This window comes from Triplophysa rosa, linkage group LG19 (genome assembly GCF_024868665.1).
Source record: "Triplophysa rosa linkage group LG19, Trosa_1v2, whole genome shotgun sequence".
In the NCBI taxonomy this organism is placed as follows: domain Eukaryota; kingdom Metazoa; phylum Chordata; class Actinopteri; order Cypriniformes; family Nemacheilidae; genus Triplophysa; species Triplophysa rosa.
The window spans coordinates 15,282,620-15,304,819 of NC_079908.1; the positions used below are offsets into that span (position 1 = coordinate 15,282,620).

General features: G+C 37.9%; 2 protein-coding genes and 1 non-coding gene across 3 annotated transcripts in view; 1 reads left to right on the forward strand and 2 right to left on the reverse strand.

Moving 5' to 3' along the window:
• Nucleotides 1-285: 285 nt before the first annotated feature.
• trnam-cau (transfer RNA methionine (anticodon CAU)) lies at nucleotides 286-357 on the reverse strand. The gene has a single exon. It is a non-coding gene; the product is annotated as a tRNA-Met (tRNA).
• A 1,178-nt stretch (nucleotides 358-1,535) lies between these two features.
• Nucleotides 1,536-6,117, forward strand: gfi1b (growth factor independent 1B transcription repressor). Its single transcript, XM_057360515.1, has 7 exons — nucleotides 1,536-1,657; nucleotides 2,105-2,226; nucleotides 3,379-3,558; nucleotides 3,642-3,871; nucleotides 3,978-4,115; nucleotides 4,260-4,425; nucleotides 4,916-6,117. The coding sequence occupies exons 2-7, from the start codon at nucleotides 2,112-2,114 to the stop codon at nucleotides 5,092-5,094; spliced, it is 1,008 nt and encodes a 335-aa protein (XP_057216498.1). The 5' UTR covers nucleotides 1,536-1,657; nucleotides 2,105-2,111; the 3' UTR covers nucleotides 5,095-6,117.
• A 6,519-nt stretch (nucleotides 6,118-12,636) lies between these two features.
• Nucleotides 12,637-22,200, reverse strand: part of bcr (BCR activator of RhoGEF and GTPase) — a 55,200-nt gene continuing 45,636 nt past the window's right edge. Inside the window, exons 9-23 of the mRNA XM_057359966.1 lie at nucleotides 21,633-21,754; nucleotides 20,746-20,911; nucleotides 20,498-20,617; nucleotides 20,340-20,415; nucleotides 20,141-20,242; nucleotides 19,854-19,928; nucleotides 19,601-19,698; nucleotides 19,140-19,271; nucleotides 17,422-17,481; nucleotides 17,226-17,335; nucleotides 16,882-17,021; nucleotides 16,616-16,750; nucleotides 16,426-16,531; nucleotides 15,951-16,113; nucleotides 12,637-15,378 (exon numbers count right to left, since the gene is read on the reverse strand). Of these exons, the coding sequence (XP_057215949.1) occupies nucleotides 15,289-15,378; nucleotides 15,951-16,113; nucleotides 16,426-16,531; nucleotides 16,616-16,750; nucleotides 16,882-17,021; nucleotides 17,226-17,335; nucleotides 17,422-17,481; nucleotides 19,140-19,271; nucleotides 19,601-19,698; nucleotides 19,854-19,928; nucleotides 20,141-20,242; nucleotides 20,340-20,415; nucleotides 20,498-20,617; nucleotides 20,746-20,911; nucleotides 21,633-21,754 (1,695 nt within the window). The 3' untranslated portion in view covers nucleotides 12,637-15,288. The remainder of the gene's footprint in view (nucleotides 15,379-15,950; nucleotides 16,114-16,425; nucleotides 16,532-16,615; nucleotides 16,751-16,881; nucleotides 17,022-17,225; nucleotides 17,336-17,421; nucleotides 17,482-19,139; nucleotides 19,272-19,600; nucleotides 19,699-19,853; nucleotides 19,929-20,140; nucleotides 20,243-20,339; nucleotides 20,416-20,497; nucleotides 20,618-20,745; nucleotides 20,912-21,632; nucleotides 21,755-22,200) is intronic.

Here is a 22,200-nt window from a genome sequence, read left to right on the forward strand (position 1 = left end):
ATGCATTCAAATCAATCAACTTGAGCCACACACAATGACACGGAAAATTGCGTTTTGCTGTTTTTTGGTGTAATTGGCAAATATACGACATTAAAATTCTACCTACTACATAACATTGCTTCTCCAATCAATAACTGTGTTAAGCAATGTCGATAATAAATTATAACTACAACTCTCACTTGCAGTAGTTATAACATATTAGCAAACATTGAGTTTGAAACGGGAGGTTTCTTCAGTAGTTGACGTCCGTCAGTACGGCATCGACTTGAATACATAAATCAAAATTAGCAGAGGATGGTTTCGATCCATCGACCTCTGGGTTATGGGCCCAGCACGCTTCCGCTGCGCCACTCTGCTGCCTCGACTTCCGTTTAGGAAATACTAGTTATCAGCACTACGTCATCATAGAATTATCATCATAGAATCTGTTTTGCACTGTAAAGCTACGTATAATTGTGTTAAATCTGCTAAAAGGACAATTAACTATTCAAAAACAGGCAGTTAAACACATTTTAATGAGTTTTTTTTAGATAATAAGATTTCTGAAACCGTGCGTTGTAGTTGAATAGCAATCCACACGGGGGCATAAATACATTTGATTCAATAATGTTCTGGAAAAAGACAACCATAGCAAAAGTGATCCCCGATAAATCATTAAATGTAATTTTTTTTGCAGTGGATCAAAAAGCACCTGGACAACACATGCAGCATCTTATAGACTCAAATTTTATTGTGTTTATAACAACAGAAGTATTAACCTAATTGTGCTTTTAATAATCAAATATCTTATTTAAACGCTTAAGGCTGCAACCAAAACACAACTGTGCAAATAAAGCAAAGCAAACATTCTGAGGTAGGCTACTAACATTACAGGTTTGGTGTGTATTTCTTAGGGGTACTTTTAAGCGTTTAAGAGTTCGTTTATCCCAGTGGTCTTATGTGTAAAACCCATTAGCTGTTAAAGGGAAAATAATAACATTTATCTCATTATTTATTCACCCTCTACAGAACAGAAAAAAAGATAGTTTGAGAAATGTCTGAGTGGTTTTGTCTCAATACAACAGAAATGAATGGGGCAATGGTCACCAAGGTTTGTCAAAACTAGCTATATCTTCTTTTGTGTCCTGCAGAAGAAAGTCATACAGGTTTGGAATTACATTGGGTTAAATAAATAATTTTGGGGTAAACCCTTTACGTCAGCAGGTGATAAATAATTAAGGTCATTGAGTTGAGTTGATGAAACTCCCAGTAGGACAGTTTAGGAATTTTGCTAAACATCTAACAGATTGCTCCAACCACTTAACTTTGTAAACTCTCAACGGTAGACCTATTTATGCATTTTTAAATCACAAACATATATTTTTACATATTTTTTTAAAGAATTCTGAATTCTACAATTTGTTTGAACTTTGCCAACATGGATCTTAAAGTCTAAAGTTTTTGTAGGCAAATGTTGCACCTGTGCGCTGTCTCTCATTGGTTGAAAGCACAGTCAGATTCCACCGCAGAATTATCGGATTGAAAATCAGGGAGGAGAGTTCATAACGCAACGCAACAAACTCACAGAGATGCAGTGCTTAACTTTCTAAACAACGGATTTTACACATCACGAAGTTTGCCTCTCATACAAGCCAAAGCTCAACCTTACGGATATCAGGTAAAGCTATTTAAATGAAAACCAGGTTAGAAATTCGTTTGAAAGTTTTAAAGATTTTTATAAAGAGCACATTTATTATTAATAATATTATTATTATTATTATTGGCTAGCCTATTTGCAGAATAAAGTTTTTGATATAACAAGAACATAGAAAACAACAAAAATACAAGCTACAGCAAATTGTGGAACATCCCTGTCTAGGGGTCTAGCCATAATGTTTTGAAGTGTCATTTGTGAAAATGATGAATGATCTTTATCAGAAAGGAAAACAAGTTTCTTAAATCAGTTAAACGTGTGTCGCCTAAATTAGGCACGTTACGCATAATGTACATTACAGGAACATCTGAATTAGAGCAATTGTTTCTGTTATTTTAAGTTCTGTCGTTCGCTACTGTGGACACTGCATGTTAACCAACAAAGTTAACCAATCTTTTATCGTTTTTACAGAATAATCATGCCACGTTCGTTTTTGGTGAAAAGCAAAAAGTGTTCATCATACAATGTGCACCGACCCTTTGACACGGAGCAAAGTGAACAGAAAAAACTTCCAGAATCAGCACCCAAGACAAGTAAGTGCCATTTATAGCCTATAGGCTTATTTTTTATTTTCAGTGCTGAAATTCATTATGTGACAAATAGCCAAGTTAACAAGATTTCACAATTCGCCTCTCAAAAGCTTTTTTTAGGCTACAAACAATCCACAAGATAAAAATAAAAATGTCGGAGTCTCTTATAATAATTTCCATTATACAATGTATATATCTAATTCTGTAATATGTTGGGAAATTATTTGTTTAACACCTGTCAGACTGATGTTTATGAGTTTTCAGCCTGCAGGCTATTTGATTCAGGACCGAAGCTCAATAGTTTTTGACACAGCCGCTCTTTCGCCGCAACTCCATTAAAGTCCGTAAGCTTGTCGAACGGTTAGGGTGGATGTCACGGATATGCAAACTAGACCCATACAAACAAGAGACCAACATTCATAACTCCTCACAGGCCATTAGGGTTCATTTGGGGAAACTTATATAATTATATAATTAAATCGTGCAGAAGAAAATCATTATTCTGCTGCCAGGTATTTTTATGCACACACATATTGAACTGAAATCAAACGTCTTTTACATTCTTTATATGTTTTCCTTTAGTGAGGAACAGTTTACGTTTCTGGCCCTAAACATTATTTGAACACAGTTAAATATATTAAAATATATGAATGCCATTACAGTGGAAAAACAAAAGGTTACTTTTTACTAGTCTATTTAAAGAAGGGCAGCACAAGCAAAACTTTCAAGAAACACACATTTTTTGGTTTTCTCTTTTAATTTAATTCAATTTCTAGTTGTTTGTAAGCAGAAAAGTAGTTCTGAATATGTCACTTACTTTATTCGTTAAATTTATTGTTATTTAAAACAATTTAATACATTCTAAAGAGCAGCTTAAAGGGATACCCAAAAATGAAAATTCTTTCATTTACTAGTCAAACCTATGACTTTCTTTCATCTACAGAACGCAAAATAAGATATTTTGAAAAACATTAATAACCAAACAACATTGGACCTCACTGACTTCCATTGGGAACACAAAAAATAAATTTCTCGAAACATCTTCTTTTGTGCCATGCATGCAATTTTGATGGTCTAGCTTCATTTTGTGATCTAATGCAACCTGCAACAATGCATCATGTCTTTCAGTTTTGTGATTTTGTTCTGAATTCTTAGTCCCCGCATTAGTCCCGTCAGAACCAAAGGAGCGTAAATCCCCAGAGCAGCCCAAGCCAGACACCGCCTCCCGGCCATCCCACAAAGACCCGTATGACTTCATCAAGTGTGAGCGAGAACTCGACTGCCCGATACCATCTCACCCTGAGGTCACAATCAGTCGCCCTTATTTTATATCTGGTGAGTATGTCATTATAACTTGCGTCTGCAAGTTCACAACATAACATTCAAAATGATCATCAACATGTCTCTACCACCAACAGAACCTCAACTGGCAGAATTCCCTCCCTACTACAAGAGTTCTTACGCCTGGGATCACGTTCCCTCCCCATATGACTTCAGACAGATGAGCTTCCCTCCGTCGCTTCTCCAGCACGCCAGCAGTCTGTATGGAGCTCACCTGAAGCAGAGCTCTGAGCTTCCACAGCCGCTGGATTGCAGCACACACTACTCACCAACATCAAACACATACCACTGCATTACATGTGATAAGGTATTCAGACATGCATTACGTGTGTTTACCCATTTAAACGTTTAGTGACAAAAGTATCCACAGAATTTGGAAATATATGACAAAACTAAATATAACTCTTCTCCAGGTGTTCTCCACCCCTCATGGTCTAGAGGTTCACGTCAGACGTTCTCACAGTGGCACGCGTCCCTTCGGCTGTAGCATCTGCAGGAAGAGCTTTGGCCATGCTGTTAGCTTAGAGCAACACATGAACGTCCACTCACAGGTAAGAACAGAGAGCTCACTGAATAATGGATAAAAATCTTTAACATCACATAGTGGGAGGGGCTATTTGATGTCAGCTGGCATTATAGGAATGTAATTAAGTAGTGAGAGAAATAATGTTCATGTTTTCATTTTGTGTATAAAGGAAAGAAGTTTCGAGTGCAAGATGTGCGGGAAGACTTTCAAACGCTCCTCAACGCTGTCCACTCACCTGCTGATCCACTCGGACACGCGACCGTACCCCTGCCAGTACTGCGGCAAGAGATTTCACCAGAAATCTGATATGAAGAAACACACCTACATTCACACAGGTGACAACAGCAACACTGACATGATTGAGAAGATACTAGAATAAAGAAAACCATACATTTAAATCTTATAAAACATATAGTTTTAATTCTGAACAAATCTTGTGGAAATGCGTCCAAAGCCTTTATTCTATACAAATCATTACAAGGTACAGGCATGTTTGCTGAATAAATCTACACTTTAGACGCTTAGGTTGGCTTGCTTTCTAGGGTGTGTTTCCAAGAGTGACACAGCTACAGATAAATCAAGAAGAGAAGATTAAACAAATACTGTCTTGATTTGCATACCTGGTCTTCCGGCTTTGCTGATGCCTCTTGGAAAGTTCCCTTTGCATGCGTGCCGTAGCAAACAGCCACTCCTGTATCGGAAAACAGAACAAATCTGGGTGGCACGCAAATCCATACTTTAAGCAGTTTACCAAAGCAAAGACTTCCCACTTAAGTTTTCTGTTCTTGACAGCACTGTTTTAAAGTCATTTATGTTTGTTTACAGGTGAGAAGCCTCACAAATGCCAGGTGTGCGGTAAGGCCTTCAGTCAGAGCTCCAACCTTATCACTCACAGTCGCAAACACACCGGATTCAAGCCGTTCGGCTGCGACATCTGCTCCAAGGGCTTCCAGAGGAAGGTAGATCTTCGCCGGCATCACGAAAGCCAGCACAGCCTGAAATGATGGTGTGATGGACAACAGGAAGAAAATGAAGACCGGCTGTCCAAGGCGTGGAAAAAGACAAGTGAAGAACGTGAAATTATACGTTTAATTAAAGACTCATGTTAAGAGCCACAGAGCCACCATACAATACATAACAAATTGTTCGGAAATTCATGAAAACATTAAGATTGAATATGGACAATTGAGGGTGCACTCAATGAATTTTGTTGTCATAGAAATGCACTTTTGTTAAAAGTGTAAGAACAGGGGTTACTGAGAGAAAGTGAGAAGTAGGCTACACGGGTGAGCATGCTGTCAACAAATCAGAAAAACTTTATATCCCAATAAAGAGTTTAATGTGAGAAATATCCTGACCAGCCTGATCTCTAGGAAATTCATAACTATTTTACACGGTCATATTCATATTAGGTGTAGGCCTATTTAGGTAAAAACAATTGTTGTAGTGCTGTCAAATGATTAATCGCGATTAATCGCATCCAGAAGAAAAGTTTGTGTTTACATAATATACTGTTTGTCTGTGTACTGTGCATAATAATTTTGTATTTAGAAATGCATACACGTATTAGGAAATATTAACATATATTTATTTATATTTACCTATAATTAAATTGTATCTAAATGTTTATCATTTTTTACTTCATATTTTTCTACAATATATACATGTATGTAAATGCGTTTATAAATACAAAATTATTATGCACAGTACACAGACATATATTATGTAAACACAAACTTTTATTCTGGATGTGATTAATCGCGATTAATCGTTTGACAGCCCTATTAAAAAGCAGTGACGATGATGCCACCTTGTAATGTAAAACCACGAGATTGTGTTGTGTAGATTATCAAATTTATTTGTCACTACCAATAGCAAATTTCTGTGCTGTATATTTTAATGCCTGTAAAATCAGATACATTTTATAATAACGCGTTTAATTGAAGTGAAAAGATTGTACAGTATCTTAATTCTTGTACTATTTATAGAAACTCATCTTAAGGTTGCCAAATAAATACTACTGTGGTTGTAAGGAGCTTGTTCCACAATTCATAAGTTTTATATTTAGATGTGAAATACAGAAAAAGGGGGAAGGGTCACATAAATGTGTTAGAAATCAGTCCGGGCTTAGTGAAAAATGAGACCGCAAACAGGGCTTTGCCGTGTTTGTCTTCACGTGTCTCCGCCCTGTCGAGGATCCGGATACACAGTTCCGTTGGTCCTGCTGAAGGTTCTGCACTTCGCCAGAGGCTGTGTGAAATCTCTGGTGTGACAGGAGATAAAGCCTCATTCAAATGGGTACCTGGAACTCTACATGCAAATCTCCCGCCTAGCAGGTTTGTAAACTTCACGCGGACATCGCGGGCAGCCTATGAAACCACGAACGAGATTGTTTGCGGCATTTTAAAACTTTTTCGTGTCACTGTGGGATTTAATGGTCTTAGTTGTGCAAACATGTCGACTACGTCGCATTTGAGAAAAGCACAGAGATTTACTGACACAGAGGTCACTCCCATCGGTAGAGTTCCAGCTGCTTTGCCAAACAAATTCTTACAGACGCAGCCTCGCGCTCACCGCCCATCTCAAACAAAAGAGACAGTTAGGAAAATCCAATCAGTCTACGTGCCATAAAACACACATTACACACTTCTCCCGTGGTCCCTAACGACATTCAACCTCTGCCATTGATCTGTCACAATAGCGAAACGTGTTCATCGTGGGCAGGCGCTGTAATTCAACCATTATAAGAGGAAGTGATTAAGAGAAAAGCTGACGGTTGAGCAGAAATGTCATCACTTCCACCGCTGACCTGTTCCCCATCTTCCCCCTGCACACCTGCGAAAACCCCCCACACACATAAAAGGTGCTGAATATTAGGAAGGGAAATCAGTGTCCGCATCAGGGTAGAAGCGGACGGTGCGTTCTGGGTACGGCTGGTAAACAAATCTGTGGTGTCCATGCAAATTAACGTGTATATTTATTCCCTGGGCAACGGTGACTGAATCAGGACAGTTATAGAAGTACATCCTGGAACAAGACGGGATATCCAACGGCAAATCACAAGCTTGCTCAGCGAGCCAATTGGCATCAGATTTAGATAATTGACGCTGTCTGAGCAAACAGGTTTTCAGGACTGACATGAGTAGGTGGGGTCAGTTTACTGTAGAATCAAAGGGAAAAAAAGGGGAAATAAAGGGCAAATGCATGTAAATGAAGAGTTCCACTTCCTCTTTTATTACAGAATGTGTGTGTGTTTATGGATCACTGCTTTCACACGATTTCAAATCTGAATGAAATCTGAAAATGCTTTGTTCTTACACAACCTTGCACTAATTTAAAAAATAGGAAAATCAAATTAGCCTCAGGGGCTACAGTAAGAGCTTATGCAAGAGATACACGCCAATCAAATATTTGGACACTCACTCCTTCTTTCCTTTTAGATTTTAGTTTTATTTATTCGTTCTTTTTACATTTTGAAATACACACTGTTAAATTCTATCAAAGTACAATCAAATTGGCTTGACCAGTCATTTAAACTTACTTTTTAAAATTTAGGCCAGTGATGAGATTATGTAACTTAAAATCATAAATTGAATTTAGTTTTATAAATTAAAGTAATGTAAAAAAACTGTTTGTACTTAAAAAATGTAAGGCAGCTACAATTTTCAGCAGTGCATTATTCATAAGTTTATTAAAGAAATATTAATTTACAAATATATGTATTTTATATGTATATGTTTATATTTTACTTTAAGTACTTTTACAGTTTAAAGGGATAGTTCTCCCAAAAATGAAAATGAATTACTCTCTAGTTGTTCCAAATCTGTATAATTTTTTTGTTCTGATGAACACAGAGAAAGATATTTAGACGAATGCTTGTAACCAAACAGTTCTTAGACCCCATTGACTACCATATAGTGGGAAAAATTACAATGGTAGTCAAAAGTGCCCCAGAACTGTTTGCTGTCCTACATTCTTTAAGATATCTTCTGTTGTGTTCAACAGAACAAAAAATTATAAAGTAATTGTTCCTACTATGGTAGCCAATGGGGTCCAAGAACTGTTTGGATATACTGTAAGCATTCTTCCAAATATCTTTCTCTGTGTTCATCAGAACAAAGAAATTAATACAGATTAGTAAATGATGACAGATTTTTTATTTTTGGGTGAATTGTCCCTTTAATACTTCTACTACACAAATCTAAGACAATATTTCAAACTCACTCTGTAGGATTTGCACATGTTCAGTTTCTTTAGAATGAACTCTAACTTTGCACATGCGAGATGGTTTCTGATATTTTGGACAAGCCAATATCATAAAAAACTGGATCTGGTGCCAAAAGCTGTTAATGCCTGCAGGCGAAAGAGAAATTTGACCTAGTGTTTATCAGTCTGCATATATAAACAACATTAACACACACACACACTGAATCAACACATCAGCACAACGAAATGACACAAAAACTTCACGCACTTAATAGTTAAGTATGAACGTTCTTGAGAGGTCGGAAGATCCTTAAAGATTATACAGACAGAGCCATATGGGAGAAGGAGAGAAAGAAGGGAGGGAAAAGATAAAGGGGGAGAGATTTGGTTAGCAAATAAGTCATATGCAAAACACAGCGCTTGCCTGAGGCAAAGTAGTAGCCGACGAGAGCAGAAGCTATGAGCTTATCACACAGAGGACTATCAAAAATGAAAATGATCACCTTGGACAATAAAGAATTGAACTTTCTATTAATCTCGAAGAAAGGGAAAAACAGATGGCACCAACCATAAAAAGCTTTAAGTACATTGACACAATTCTTCTATATTTTCAAAAATGTAACAAGGTGTTTTTGTAGGCTACTATTAAAGTGCATTGCAAATTTCCACTTATTTTAAATATGAAATATTTTTCAATAAAGAAAACAAGCAAATCCTCCAGTAACAAGTAAATGTCTAAGATCCTAAGGTTTGCGAAAGAACGTCAAACAAAAAAGAAAGAAAAATATTGACTTTTGTGTTTGACTAAGTTTCTGCAGGCTTGTTACAGAAGCAAAGGAAATATTTATTTTCTTCTTTCTACAGTATATGGAAATTAAGTATATTTACATGTCACATTTTTGTGCTAACACTGGCAGTCATGCACACAGACCTGCTGGTTTGCAGATGAGTGTGAACCGTTTAAGCCTTTTAAGATCTAACTGAACTACTGGCGTTTCTCAAACAAAGTGCCTGTCCCAGAGTTTTATGGGTTTGGAGATGAACAGAACCCACAGATAGACAAGTGAAGCGTCACTTGAATGACACAGCACGGCCCGAAACACACAGATTAGAGTGGAACAGACGATAAGAGGCAATCATTATTTAAATACACTTGGAGGATTATGTATAGGTCCATAGAAAACTGAGATGTAGGAATCAAATGAAAGCTTGAGTATTGAAACCAAACCTTGAGTATTACATTTATTTTTGTTTTATACATGCTCTGTACTGTTGGGAATGTCAGATATGTGTCATAAAAAACTAATAACAAGAGCGACCCATTCATTTGGAGTATAAAATAAACAGACACCAATAAATGATGGCACAGATATATTTTTTAAACAATGTTCTCGCACAACATCAAAGAGAGTTGATTTGTTTGTTAACGCAGGAAACGTATGGCGGGTCACATGATGCCATGGTGAACTAGTGATACTGAGTGATTGACAGATACCAGACATGAGGGGTGGGGGAGTTAAACCTAGGCTGCGTCCGAAATCGCATACTGTGACAGCACGTACTGAATTTGAATAAGTACCTACCTATCGGCCGTCAAAACAGTACGCTCTATATAGTATGAGTGGGAGTAGTATGAATACATTTCGGACATACCGTGTCCGCCATGTTTTATGGTCATGTGACCCGTATGCTCTTTGACCTATGACGTAGTAACAACAGCCTACACGTGAGAGTTGATAAAAACATAATTTAGTCACGAGAAATTCATTTATTGGCACTTATATTAAAAATTGATGCCCGCCTTAAAGTTTTCCGCTATATTTATTTGATTTACTTTTGAAATTTGACCGTTGCTCAGCTCCCGTGGCATCATGGGATAGAGAAGTGTCCATCCGATCCACACTCACAAATCTCGGCGGAAGTAGTAGACCATCCGGGTATTTCTCGCCTACTGTTTTTTGCATACTGAGGTTTCGGACATACTATTCATGACTCATACTCATTTTCGCCTACTATATAGTATGGAAGTAGGCGATTTCGGACGCAGCCCTAGTCTCAGCCTCAGCCGTCATGCCCACGATCCATTGGCTGAACGTCTGATGCATATGGCACACTTTTCTGGAAACACTTCAGCACGTTCGAAGTCGTCATCTGATTGGTTGAATTTCACAGGATTTCTGGGAGACATGCGTGTCGCGTTCTTTAAAGGTCCGCTTGGAAACAACAACTGATCTAAGAAGTAAGCTGTCGCGTTAACAACGGTTGCTATAAGAATTCATCACGATCGACTAAACGCTCAATTCTTAAAAGTATGCGAAGTTCATGGCATAAACTTATAATCGTTGTTACTGTTAACTTTTGACACGTTTGTGAATGTACATCGGTCTGTTACTGCGGGGACATTCCCACGCCTCTAAACATGACGCGGCACAAAACGAAACGTGATTGGTTGCTTTACCTGTCAGTCATATGGCTTCTTGGGCGGGCCAAAGAGAGCGGCGATACGTATGAAGGTCTGGCTATGCGAGACTCAGACTAAGTTAAACCAAACGTTGTCAACAACTCAGCCACGTACATGGCTAAACCGGCTCAGGCCGAGCGAGGACAGCCTAAAAGAAAACAACAGAATAACATACTGTAGAAAAACTAAGACTCAATGTGGGAATTGTGAGTAAAGTCATGAGAAAGGAAACAGAACAGATGAAATCTGTTGGTAGAGAAGAGTTCTCAGGGCAGGCAGGGTCGTGATGGCAGAGGGATGGTCTTATCAGACTGCAGCCATGCTGTAACGGTCAGAGCTCTGGAACCCTGAGCCGGGAGGAGCGACAGCCGGAGACGAGAGATAATCGTGTGGCACGAGCAATCAAAGAGAAACAGAAGTCACAGCACTTTATTTCTCACTTTCTCTCATAACAGCTATGACAGAGTGTCACTCTACATTTAAACTCCAAATCCATCAGCACTGCTCGTCTACAAAGCTCAGAGTCTCATAATATGAGGAGGAAACAGGCTCTAATCTGACTGAGAAACGTGTGGAAAAAGCACTGGCCCAGCTATAACGCACCAAAAATAAATCCTCTGCCTTTGTCATCATATCACGTACGTGACGTCATGACGCATAGGTCTAAATCAGAATGAAATGGCGTTCACTACACAAAAACTTACAGATATGACAACAATGATCAAATTATAAGAACCTGACGTGTTCACCTTTTTAACATGTAAAAAGACAACTTTCATTTTTGAAAATCTTAGTGTCTAATCTTAGTCTTAGTTTAAAAATCATTTAATATTACACACTAAACGTAAAAAAGGCACGTGTTTTGATTAGCGGCCAGAATATTTTCAGTAGCTTACTGCAGACAAACGGAGCAACATAAAACAGTGCTGCCCCCACGTGGACACATATGCAAACGACACCTCTAATCCAAATGTTACAAATAGCCTTTAATGGGATAGTTCACCTGACAAAAACATACCGGGTCATCATTTATTCACCCTCGTGCCGAAACATACAAAATAAGATATTTTGAGAAATGTCTCTGTGGTTTTGTGTCCATTTACAAGTCAATGGAGGTCAACGTTTGGTAACGTCCTGCAAAATATATACTGTACATTTTTGTGTTCTGCAAAAGAAAGTCATACAGGCAGTGTTGGGTAAGTTACTCTCAAAAAGTAATTAATTACTAGTTACTAATTACATATTCAAAAGTGTAATTAGATTACTGTACAAATTACTCTCTCCAAAAAGTATTTAATTACTTATTACTAATTACTTTCTATATCCTACATCAACCTTGGTTAGTTAAGTGATTCAAGGATAGGCATGAAAGGGCTCTTTTTATTCATTCAAATAAATAATATTAAACTACATAAAGTATATTATTAACTGACCAAAGTATTACAAATGTGAGAATTATACATTAAAGCACAGATTTTAAAGTTAGACTTTGCATTTTGATGTCAATTCCACTATTGCACACACATATAATACACAAAGTATTTAGTTTAATTACATCAAAAGTAACTGTAATTAAATTACAGAAAAAATAAGAGTAATCCCTTACTTTACTTTTTCAAGGGAAAAGTAATTAAATTACAGTAACTAATTACTTAGTAACTAGTTACACCCAACACTGCATACAGGTTTGTATTCACTTGAGGAGAAGTAAATGATACTGATGATAAAGAAGATATACTGATAGATAGATATACTTAAAATAATAAAGAATATACTTTATTTGCGTGAACTATGACTATGAGTGAATTTTGTGATAATGGTCACAGTATAGATAATGCAACAACGGCAATGAAAAAAATCCACCATAAAACAGCAGGTATTCATATACAGGTTTTATTCAACATTTGTGTATAAACAGAGGCCGCAAATGCCTTCCAAACGTTTCAGTCTGCAGAAATCGGTATCTATTTGTACAGTCCTATAACCAGAACATTAAGATAATATTAGCAAGAATAAATAGCGACAAAAACTTGGAAAAGGGGAAAGAATCCATAGCCTGTCCCAGTGGCTGTCCAGCATATCTTAATGTGTTAAAGGCAAGATTTCAACATAACCAGTTATAACACTACAATGGATGATACAGATGACCTCTAGCAGTGCTTTTAATACCTGTTACATTTGTGGATGAACCAGAACAAATTTATGTTTGCAAATTATGTCTCTCCAACACTTCAGGCTTAAGTGCACATCACTCTTAATCACAAATTATTTATCATAAGCCAGAATTTGATGACAGGTCACGTAAGAAAATGTCTCACGCTCTGTAGAAGAGTTCTATAAACAATGTTTTGTCAGTATTTGTAATTTTGTTTGAAAGAAACAGCTTGTGAAATATCATGCGCCGCATCACTCCCATATAACTGGAACATGTTTATATATTCATAACCCAGTAACATTCAACAATCTAAAGAAGCACATGAAATAAAACGAACACAGTGGGAATGCTTTGTATCACCTAAGCTTACCTGCCTTCTAAAAGCAATAGATCACAGTTTTTTACTTTCTTTGATTTATGCCAAGAGTTTATACTGCAGAGAGGAAAATGCTCTGTCAGTTCCACAGTGGGTTACATGTGAGTGAAATCTCCAAACCTGCTTGAAAATGATGATTTAACACTTTGTATGATTGTTGTATTGAGTTGGGATGGGTGTAAGACGCAGGACATTTACATTTAGTACAGACGATGGAGGTTTAAGACAAACTCAGCCAGACACAACAAACAATTGTCATGGCGATAATGGAAACGCACTTTACTGCACACAGTTTAAAAAATCCTCCTAGAGTTGCCAGAATTTGGTTCCATCTTACTATTGCGTCAAACAACACTTATCAAACATATAAAACAAATGTTAAAAAAAATGCTTTTAAGAAATAAACATGCCTGCATGTTAAATAAAATAACTAAAGCACCTCTTGGAATGAAAATAAAAACAACTTAAGAGCATTCATTTTTACTTTTTACAGAATTAACAGAAATTTTACAAAAACACAATACGTATAAGCAGGAGCTGTTATTGTTGCAAACAGGAAACTGCAGTACTGCACTGTTACTGAAAATAACCCATCCTTCATCAAAACATCTGACATAAGTCAAGTGTAACAGCAACATTAGTGTCGCCTGCTCGGTTTGTGCTATATACAGCGTTTCTTCTTCATGTCTTAAAATAAGACCAAGAGAGCAACGTTACTGTGAGAAGAGGGAAGATTTTTAAAACGCATCTCTCCATTTGGTCATCTCTTAACACTAGATATACAGCAGGGAAACACTCATGTTTGTGTGCTATTTTTAGCATCATCAAATTATTAATGACATCTTTCATACATACTGTGCTAAACGTATTCTTGCGATATCATTTCTGATGAATCCATGATTCGGATCAAAAAATGAAAGACACGGGGAAATATAACAGGATATGTATGGAAGATACAGTACTTCATAACACGGATCAAGTTATTGATAAATGCAGACATATTTTGAAAAGACACCAATGTTGATATCAGTCCCCAAATAAATAATCATAATTATTCTATATGTATTACATAAAAACAGATAAAAGAAAAATAGATTACTGTAGATCTCTTTCACAAATACAAAAAAATCTAAATCTCCAAAAAGATAAATGAAATATGTTTTTAAATGTCTAAACACAATAGTGAATCCTTAAATATTGCTTGATAGAGAGGTAAGGGCAAATAATGTACAAAACAAATAAAATATATGTGAGATTGAACTCGGATCAATTACTACTGGATTGTTTCTCAATGTTACCTCACTTTTAAATTAAAATCACATCAACACTGACAATAACTGAACCGAACAGCATCTTCTACACAAGAATCTTATTAAATTATATCCTTTAAATGATTGACGAAACATTTCGAGTATTTACCTATTTATCTTCAATGGTTCCAATAAGAACCACTGGGTGTCTACTGAATCCTGACACGAAATGCAACAGTTTGGAGCTGAATACTGAATTGTAGCAGCACAGAAAAAATGTGTTTTATAAGTGACCAATGGTGACACACAATGTAAGACAAACATGACAAAGAAATCCAGGAAAGACAGTGGAGTGGATCTGAGAGGATTCCCTGTCACCAACTGAAATGACAGTTAAAGGCCTGTGTACAGGACACACAAGCATGCTCAGGGATCCAAAATCAAACACGATCTGTGGACTCACACCATGAAGAGCAAAGGTGCTGAACTGACACTGATGTTGAGAGGAAGGTAAGCTCTTTTAAGGTACATTTAGGGTTCTGCAATATTCAAGATGTGCTCAGTATTTCGAGTTCCTCAGCGTTTAAAAGGGCTGTGGCGCCCCCTAGCGACTACCGCTTGAAAGTGAGTGAAAGTCAACACACTTTTACCCAGGTGTCGCTGTTGTGCATTCCAGTGTCCATTATACCTGGTGGATGGGCATGCTTGCTCTTTCCCTCACTCCCACGAGGGTGACAAAGGAAATATTTCTTACACCTCTGTGGAAAATAGGATACTCTGTCTCTTACTGTCCGGTGTCGGGATGGTCTCCAACTGGAGGAAATACAGCAAAACTTGCACCTACACCATCAAATACAGAGAACACATGTCAGTAATGAGACAACTGGGAAAAAACCCAAGTCAAATCTAGTTCAGCACACAGAAATACAGGACACATGATTTGCTAGCTTAAAGGAACACTTCACCCAAAAATGAAAATTCTGTCTTCATTTACTCACCCACCATTGACTACCATAGTAGGAAAAATTGCTTCATAAATTTCTTTGTTCTGACAAACAAAGAAAGATATTTGGAAGAATGCTTGTAACCAAACAGTTCTTGGCCACCACTGACTGCCATAGTAGGAAACAATTATTTATACATTTCTTTGTTCTGTCGAACACAAAAGAAGATATTTTGAAGAATGTAGGAAAGCAAACAGTTCTGGGGCACTTTTGACTACCACTGTAATTTTTCCTACTATGGCAGTCAATGGTGGCCAAGAACTGTTTGGTTACAAGCATTCTCCCAAATATCTTTCTCTGTCTTTATCAGAACAAAGAAATGCATACAGATTTGGTACAACTCGGGGGTGAGTAAATCATGACAGAATTTTTCTTTTTGAGGGTTCAGGGTATGGTGGTAGTGCTCACCTGTGACATGACCTCCAAAGACCAGCTATCCCCCATCGTAATGGGTTGTGTGGGGTTGGTGGGGATCTTGCTGTCCTTCTCTGAGGGTCGTAGCAGGGTGGGGCCAAACACAGTTGCCAGATTGTGAAGCGACATCTTGTTCACACTCTCCTTTTCTGCGATCCTAAAAATAAAGACAAAGAAAAATGACAGCTAATCAGTTTGAAACAAATCATCCGACATCTCATTAATATATAAAGTATAAATGATTTAAGGCCTGTTTGTGACATTTATGCAAGTTATGCACATCTCCTTCCCCTGTTTTTTATTGTAATACAAAAAATGTCATTTTCATGATTGCAATGTTTGTAAATTAAATGACTTTATTTTCATTCTTAAATAAAGGATTTATTAATAACCGTACTACTGAAATACACAACAATCATTCTCTTCACTGTCATACTAAAAATCTCATTCATCTCAGAAACTGGTGTACCTTTTAAGATGATCCAGCAGAAAGAGGAAGGTGACAAGGTTTGGCTCTGGTAGAGATAGCAGGAGGTTCAGCATGCAGCTCTCTTTAGCCACGCTGTCTGAGAGAGCTACAGAGAAACACGGACACAATCAGCGCACTTTCAAGAGGCCAAGACTGCTACAGTATATACTCAGCAGCTCAAGCAACAAACCGATGCCTCCTGCGAAGTTCGGATAGAGCTCATCCGTGAACAGCGGCTCAGGGAGCTCCCGGAAATACAGCTTGAGAGTTCCAGCGATAGCGTTCACATCCATCTCGCTCATCATTACCGACACGTCCTTATTATCTGTTACAGAGAGAGAATGAGAGAGCTGATCTACGACGGTCCAATATAGATGCCCACTTCAGTTAAGCTACTGTACAGTGATGCTTGATCTACTCTCTCTAGTAGGTCATGTTCGGTTTTGTGATACTCACTGGTGTCGAAAGCTGTCTTGAGCGCCTGGATGTCAGTGGCCACACCTGAGACGCGGTAGATTCCCACTTCCTCCATTCCCCTTCTCTCGATCTCCTCCAGACACTGTCTGACGATGTATGGCACTTTAGAGCGCTCGCGTCTGAAAACATAACATACAGCAAACATCACACGGGATACCAACTTATAGACAACTCCTCAACTACATTGCTTTTACTTTAATGTACATCAATCTGGGATTGAATTTTATAGGAATGCCATTAGAAGCTATTCAGTTCAAGGACACTTGACTAGAACAGTGTTACTAAACTTTGTTAGCTGTGCGTGGTCATCTGTTTCTACTCACTTGGTCACTGTGGAGATGTTTATTCCAAACACACCCATGGGTTTCCGTGATGGCATCCTCTTCAGGCTGAACTCCCGGCTGGTGAATTTCATGGATATTTTCACCTCGATCTTAAGAAAAAGATGCACATTGAGTCATAACAGTGAGTAAACATACATTAAGCCTGCAGTAGAGGAGCAGACGTGGAAACACTCACTCCGTTCATAGGAATAACTGTTCTCTGCCAGTCTTTTCCCTGGAGCATCTGAGGATCCAACTGAAGACACAAAAATACATCATAAGGTAAAACATTATGGTAATAATTACATTTATGCAATTATTTTTCGCAGACACTTCCAAAGCGACTTACAACGTACACTAGCTATTATACATGTGTGTGCATTGGGACCTATAGGTTGTGGGTTGGTTAGATGGACGTTACATTGTCTGATCTTCAGTTCAAGATGAATAAAAATATTATGCTAGCTTTTCTTAGTTACATTAGTGCGTCAGTTTTGTCATTTCTTCTCCCTAACGTAAACGTGCTATTTAATGCGAGTAAAGTTCACGTTGTTGCCTGGTCTAATCTCCATATGGTCACATATAAGGCCTGATCGCTCTCTGCTACGTAATCTCATCATCTCAGTTATTACAACCTTACTGTCACCAGCTCAGAGAGAAAGTGAGGATTCAACCAGTGTTTTCTCACACATTAGTGCCAACTAGTGTCACATAAGCTCCACTGGCACAGATATACAAATGTGATTATCCATTTGCATATGTGACCCTGGACAACAAAACCAGTCTTATGGGTCAATTTTTCAAAATTGAGATTTTTACATAATAAATGAATAAATAAACTTTCTATAGATATACGAGTTGTTAGAATATGACAATATCTGGCTGAGATACAACCGTTTAAAACTCAGGAATCTGAGAGCGCAAAAAATCAAAATATTGAGAAAATTGCCTTTGAAGTTGTTAATCAGGGGCACTGTGGCAGACCACCCACTCACAAAAATAAAGTTGTTATATATTTAAGGTAGGAAATTTACAAAATATCTTCATGGAACATGAGCTTTACTTAATATCCTAATGATTTTTGGCATAAAAGAAAAATCGATAATTTTGACCCACACAATGTATTTTTGTCTTTTACTAAAAATGTTCCCGTGCTACTTAAGACTGGTTTTGTGATCCAGGGTCACATATTATTACAGTGAGTTTTGTAGAATTGTGAGGGTACAAATCTCTTGATTTCTGTATAATCAAAAAAAAAAAAAAAACTGAAAATGAAAGAAAAAGAAAGCCTCTTCCTCAACACCATCTGACTAGCAATAGCAAGCAGCAAATCATGACTCATGTCATTTAAGCATAATTGAATCTTCATCTACGTATGCCAAGCAATTTCAAAATAAGATAGATCATCCAAAGGGAGCTTGTTGAGAACAGGTCTGCTTCCAAGACTGCAGAGAGATCAAGACACCCAAACCCCCCAGCCCCCATCGATACACCAACCTTTGCTTTCAGACCCAGATGTATTCAAACCCAGACCCCACAATGAATCGTTTGTAAAGCAAGACAATTCTGTGCTCTCTCTATGACCCCGCAAAACTCAAGGGAGAGACTGACAGGTCAGCGAATCGGATGTAGGCGTTTGAATGTGACATTTTCAGACAGCACACATGAATAATGGATGATCTGATGACTAGAAAGCCAGGGCCGAGTGAATAGCACCCTAGCAATTAAAAGGCAGATTAAACGTCTGGGGTATAAAGGCCAGTCTCCCCACCAGAGTGACTCAGGGCCCAGGTGATGAACAACACTTACATAACACAACAGGAAAATGTATGCACTCAAAATACCGTTCAACCGCTATGAATGTGCAATCGCTGTGTGTTTTGTTATAGGTGAAGTGTTTGCTGGAGGTCATACCGCCATCTGTCCTTTGCCCATTATTCTATCCGTGCTCTCTCCGTCCTCCTTGGTCATCTTAGCTTTGTTGTAGCTCTTCTCGTAACACAGCAGACGCAATGTCTGGGAGCCCTCCAACTCGATCTCAAACTCCTAAAAGGCAAATATATCACAGCGAACGATATTACCCACAATGCACCATAAAGAATCAACCCAAACAACAAAAAATAAAGCACAGAGAAAGCAAAGCCGGTCCAGGCTTAACACCTGTCATCGCTCATTTTCTTTACGTGCTCCCCTTTACTTTGGGGGATGGTAATTGCTCTTAATTAAATTGTAATAGAATTTGTCCAGAAGGCCTAATAGTCCACATGGCCTCACTTATGCGTGCTTAATTAAGAATGAATGCCTCGAGAGCGTTTCAGCGGCCGGCTCTTCTCCTCTCAGTGCTGTACGGACAGGGACGGGGATGTGGGATTTACCTCGTTCCACTTGGGTTCTGTGGTGTATCTGTACACTCTTGTTTTGGCTTTATTCACAAAGATGCCAAAGGAGTCCACCTCTAATGTGCAATACAGATCTATAGAGACACAGAGAATCTCCTCAACACATGTCAGCAAGATACTCCTTCCTTAATGTGCCGTTAGGAGACACAGGCTGAGAAAATGTGTATATGATCCCTGATAAGCACAGGAAGGGGGAGAGAGAGAGAGGTGGAGGTAAAGAGACACTTACTTAAGCTCTGTTTAAGTCCAGAGGCAGAATGGACGATTACATTCAGGAATCCATACAGTCCAGTAGATTCATCCTCTGTAAGCCAAAAGTTCAAAACAAAAAGTTGATTTTATCACTCTGAATAGACTTATGGCTCACAGGTACATCATCAGAAGTTGAAAAATATCCATTTTTTATGTAAAAGTGTGAAAAATACACATTTTATACACATGTGTACAAGCGAATTGTGCGCTATAACAAAAAGAACATTATCAATCATATAAATAGGATCCGTTTTAATTCCTCACCCTCTTTGTTGATGGTGAGGGGGATGTGGACCGTCTGGAGTTTGACACAAGAGTTTGTGAGCATCTGAAGCTCTATGGATGTCAGGCTAAAGCTCTTAAAACCTGCGGGAACGAGCAAGAACTTCGTTTAACATCCACCACTATCATCTGAACTGGTACCAGTTTCTGAAAATACTGGTTGCTGTGTAATGCCGCTCACATTTCTTCTGCTGTTCTCGGATCACCTCCTTCCACTCGGCACGCTCGAAGTCTGACGAGATCAGAAACATGTAGCTCTGCATGATAAAACAGACGAATGGACTGTAAGTTTGGGCTGGAACATCTAGAGATGAGGATGGGATAATGTGAATTTCTGACCTTTCCACTGCGATGATGCACTCTGAGGGGCATGTTAGGAGAGTTTAGCAGCAATTGTGATTCCTGTTCGGACAGTTTCTTCCTCAGTCTCTCCATGACCTTTGACCCTTTGTTGGCCCTCTGTTAGAGAAAGAAGTGAAAAATGTAAGCCGTGCTACAAAACCTAGTGAGCTTCCTATCTAGACAGCAAAACGTATACAGTACATTTAATATCAAATTCAATAAAATATTAAGCAAATGTCTTGTACCCTCTCTCGCTGGATCTCGCTCCGGAGGGATGAGATCTTGATCTTAATGGTATCAAGCTCCTCATCGGGGGTTTGTGGGATAGGTACAGGCTCTGACTCCTCCGCTGTCTGGAAGGTGAAATCCGAAAGAGGAATGTACCACTTACAGTCGTACTGCTGGCTCTTCCTGCAAACATGAAGAATGTTGGAAATAATTTAATATCCAGTCAAAAACACATTCTGGAATCTGATTAGGTGCAGTATTGATGTTGGTGCAGTAGACACAGCTCAGACTGGGTCCAAAGACTCTCAGGTTGCAAAAATAACAATAAGTTTGTCTCGCAACTAGGGATGTAACGATTCACCGTGAGCCGGTTGAAAATCGATTATAATGTGTGACGATTCAAATCGGTTGAGGCGTGAACTGAATCGCAATACATTTTTTGAACAGCAGGGGCCGCTATTTTCACTGCAAACCTAAACGTGGACATGCTGATATTTCTTAAATGCAAAAGAAATCCAAGAAAAGCACAGACAGTATTAGTTTGTTTATATTAAAGAGACTTTTTCTATTATTAATTTGCTATAAAATTGCAGTTTAGTTTTGTTATTTGAAATAAAAGATAATTTTATTATACAAAGAAACGTGAAGCATTTAAGAAATAATGCAAGGGAAGTTGTTCATTTCTAATTTGTTTCAACTCATTTTGTAAAAATAAATCGTGAGTAAATCGTGAATAAATCACATCGTGAGATCAGAATCATGAATCGCATCGCGAGCTGAGTGAATCGTTACATCCCTACTCGCAACAACAGGTGGAAAATGCAAGATGAACTGTTCTATACATAGAAATAGGAAGAATGGAAATGAAAGAGAAAGATGAGAGATGCATGGGGACTTTTCCTACCCTCCAATCTGTTTCTTCAGTTTGGCACAGAGCAGGAGGTCAGTGAAGAGAAAAACATGGCGTAGTTTTCTTGCTCCTTCCACCAGTTCCACCATGAAGCCATCCTTCAACAACTGACGGTTCTGTTGAACATACAAACCAAAGAGACAATGTAGGTACACTAAAGTAAGTTTACAAAAGGATTAAAAGAAAATATCAGTCAAAATATTATTTGAAAAACTTATTTCATTTTAATATTGAGGTAACATTTCTCAAGTTTAAGTTGTTTTTAAAATAAAACAAATAAAAATAAATGTAACTTATATAGTAATATAAAATAACACACAAAATTGCTAAAAATGAAACTAAAATGAACAAGAACACAAAAATGAACGCTAATTCAAAATATTAATAAAACTACAATAAAATGGAAGAAAGCATTAAATACATAATTTAGTTATCATAATAACATCATCATTTGGACATTTGTTATCAACAAGCCATAAAGTTCAAAAAATGTAGTTACTGAGTGTGAAATGTGTACAGTAGATAGAAAGACAGACACATATTGACTGTAATACAGTTGTGC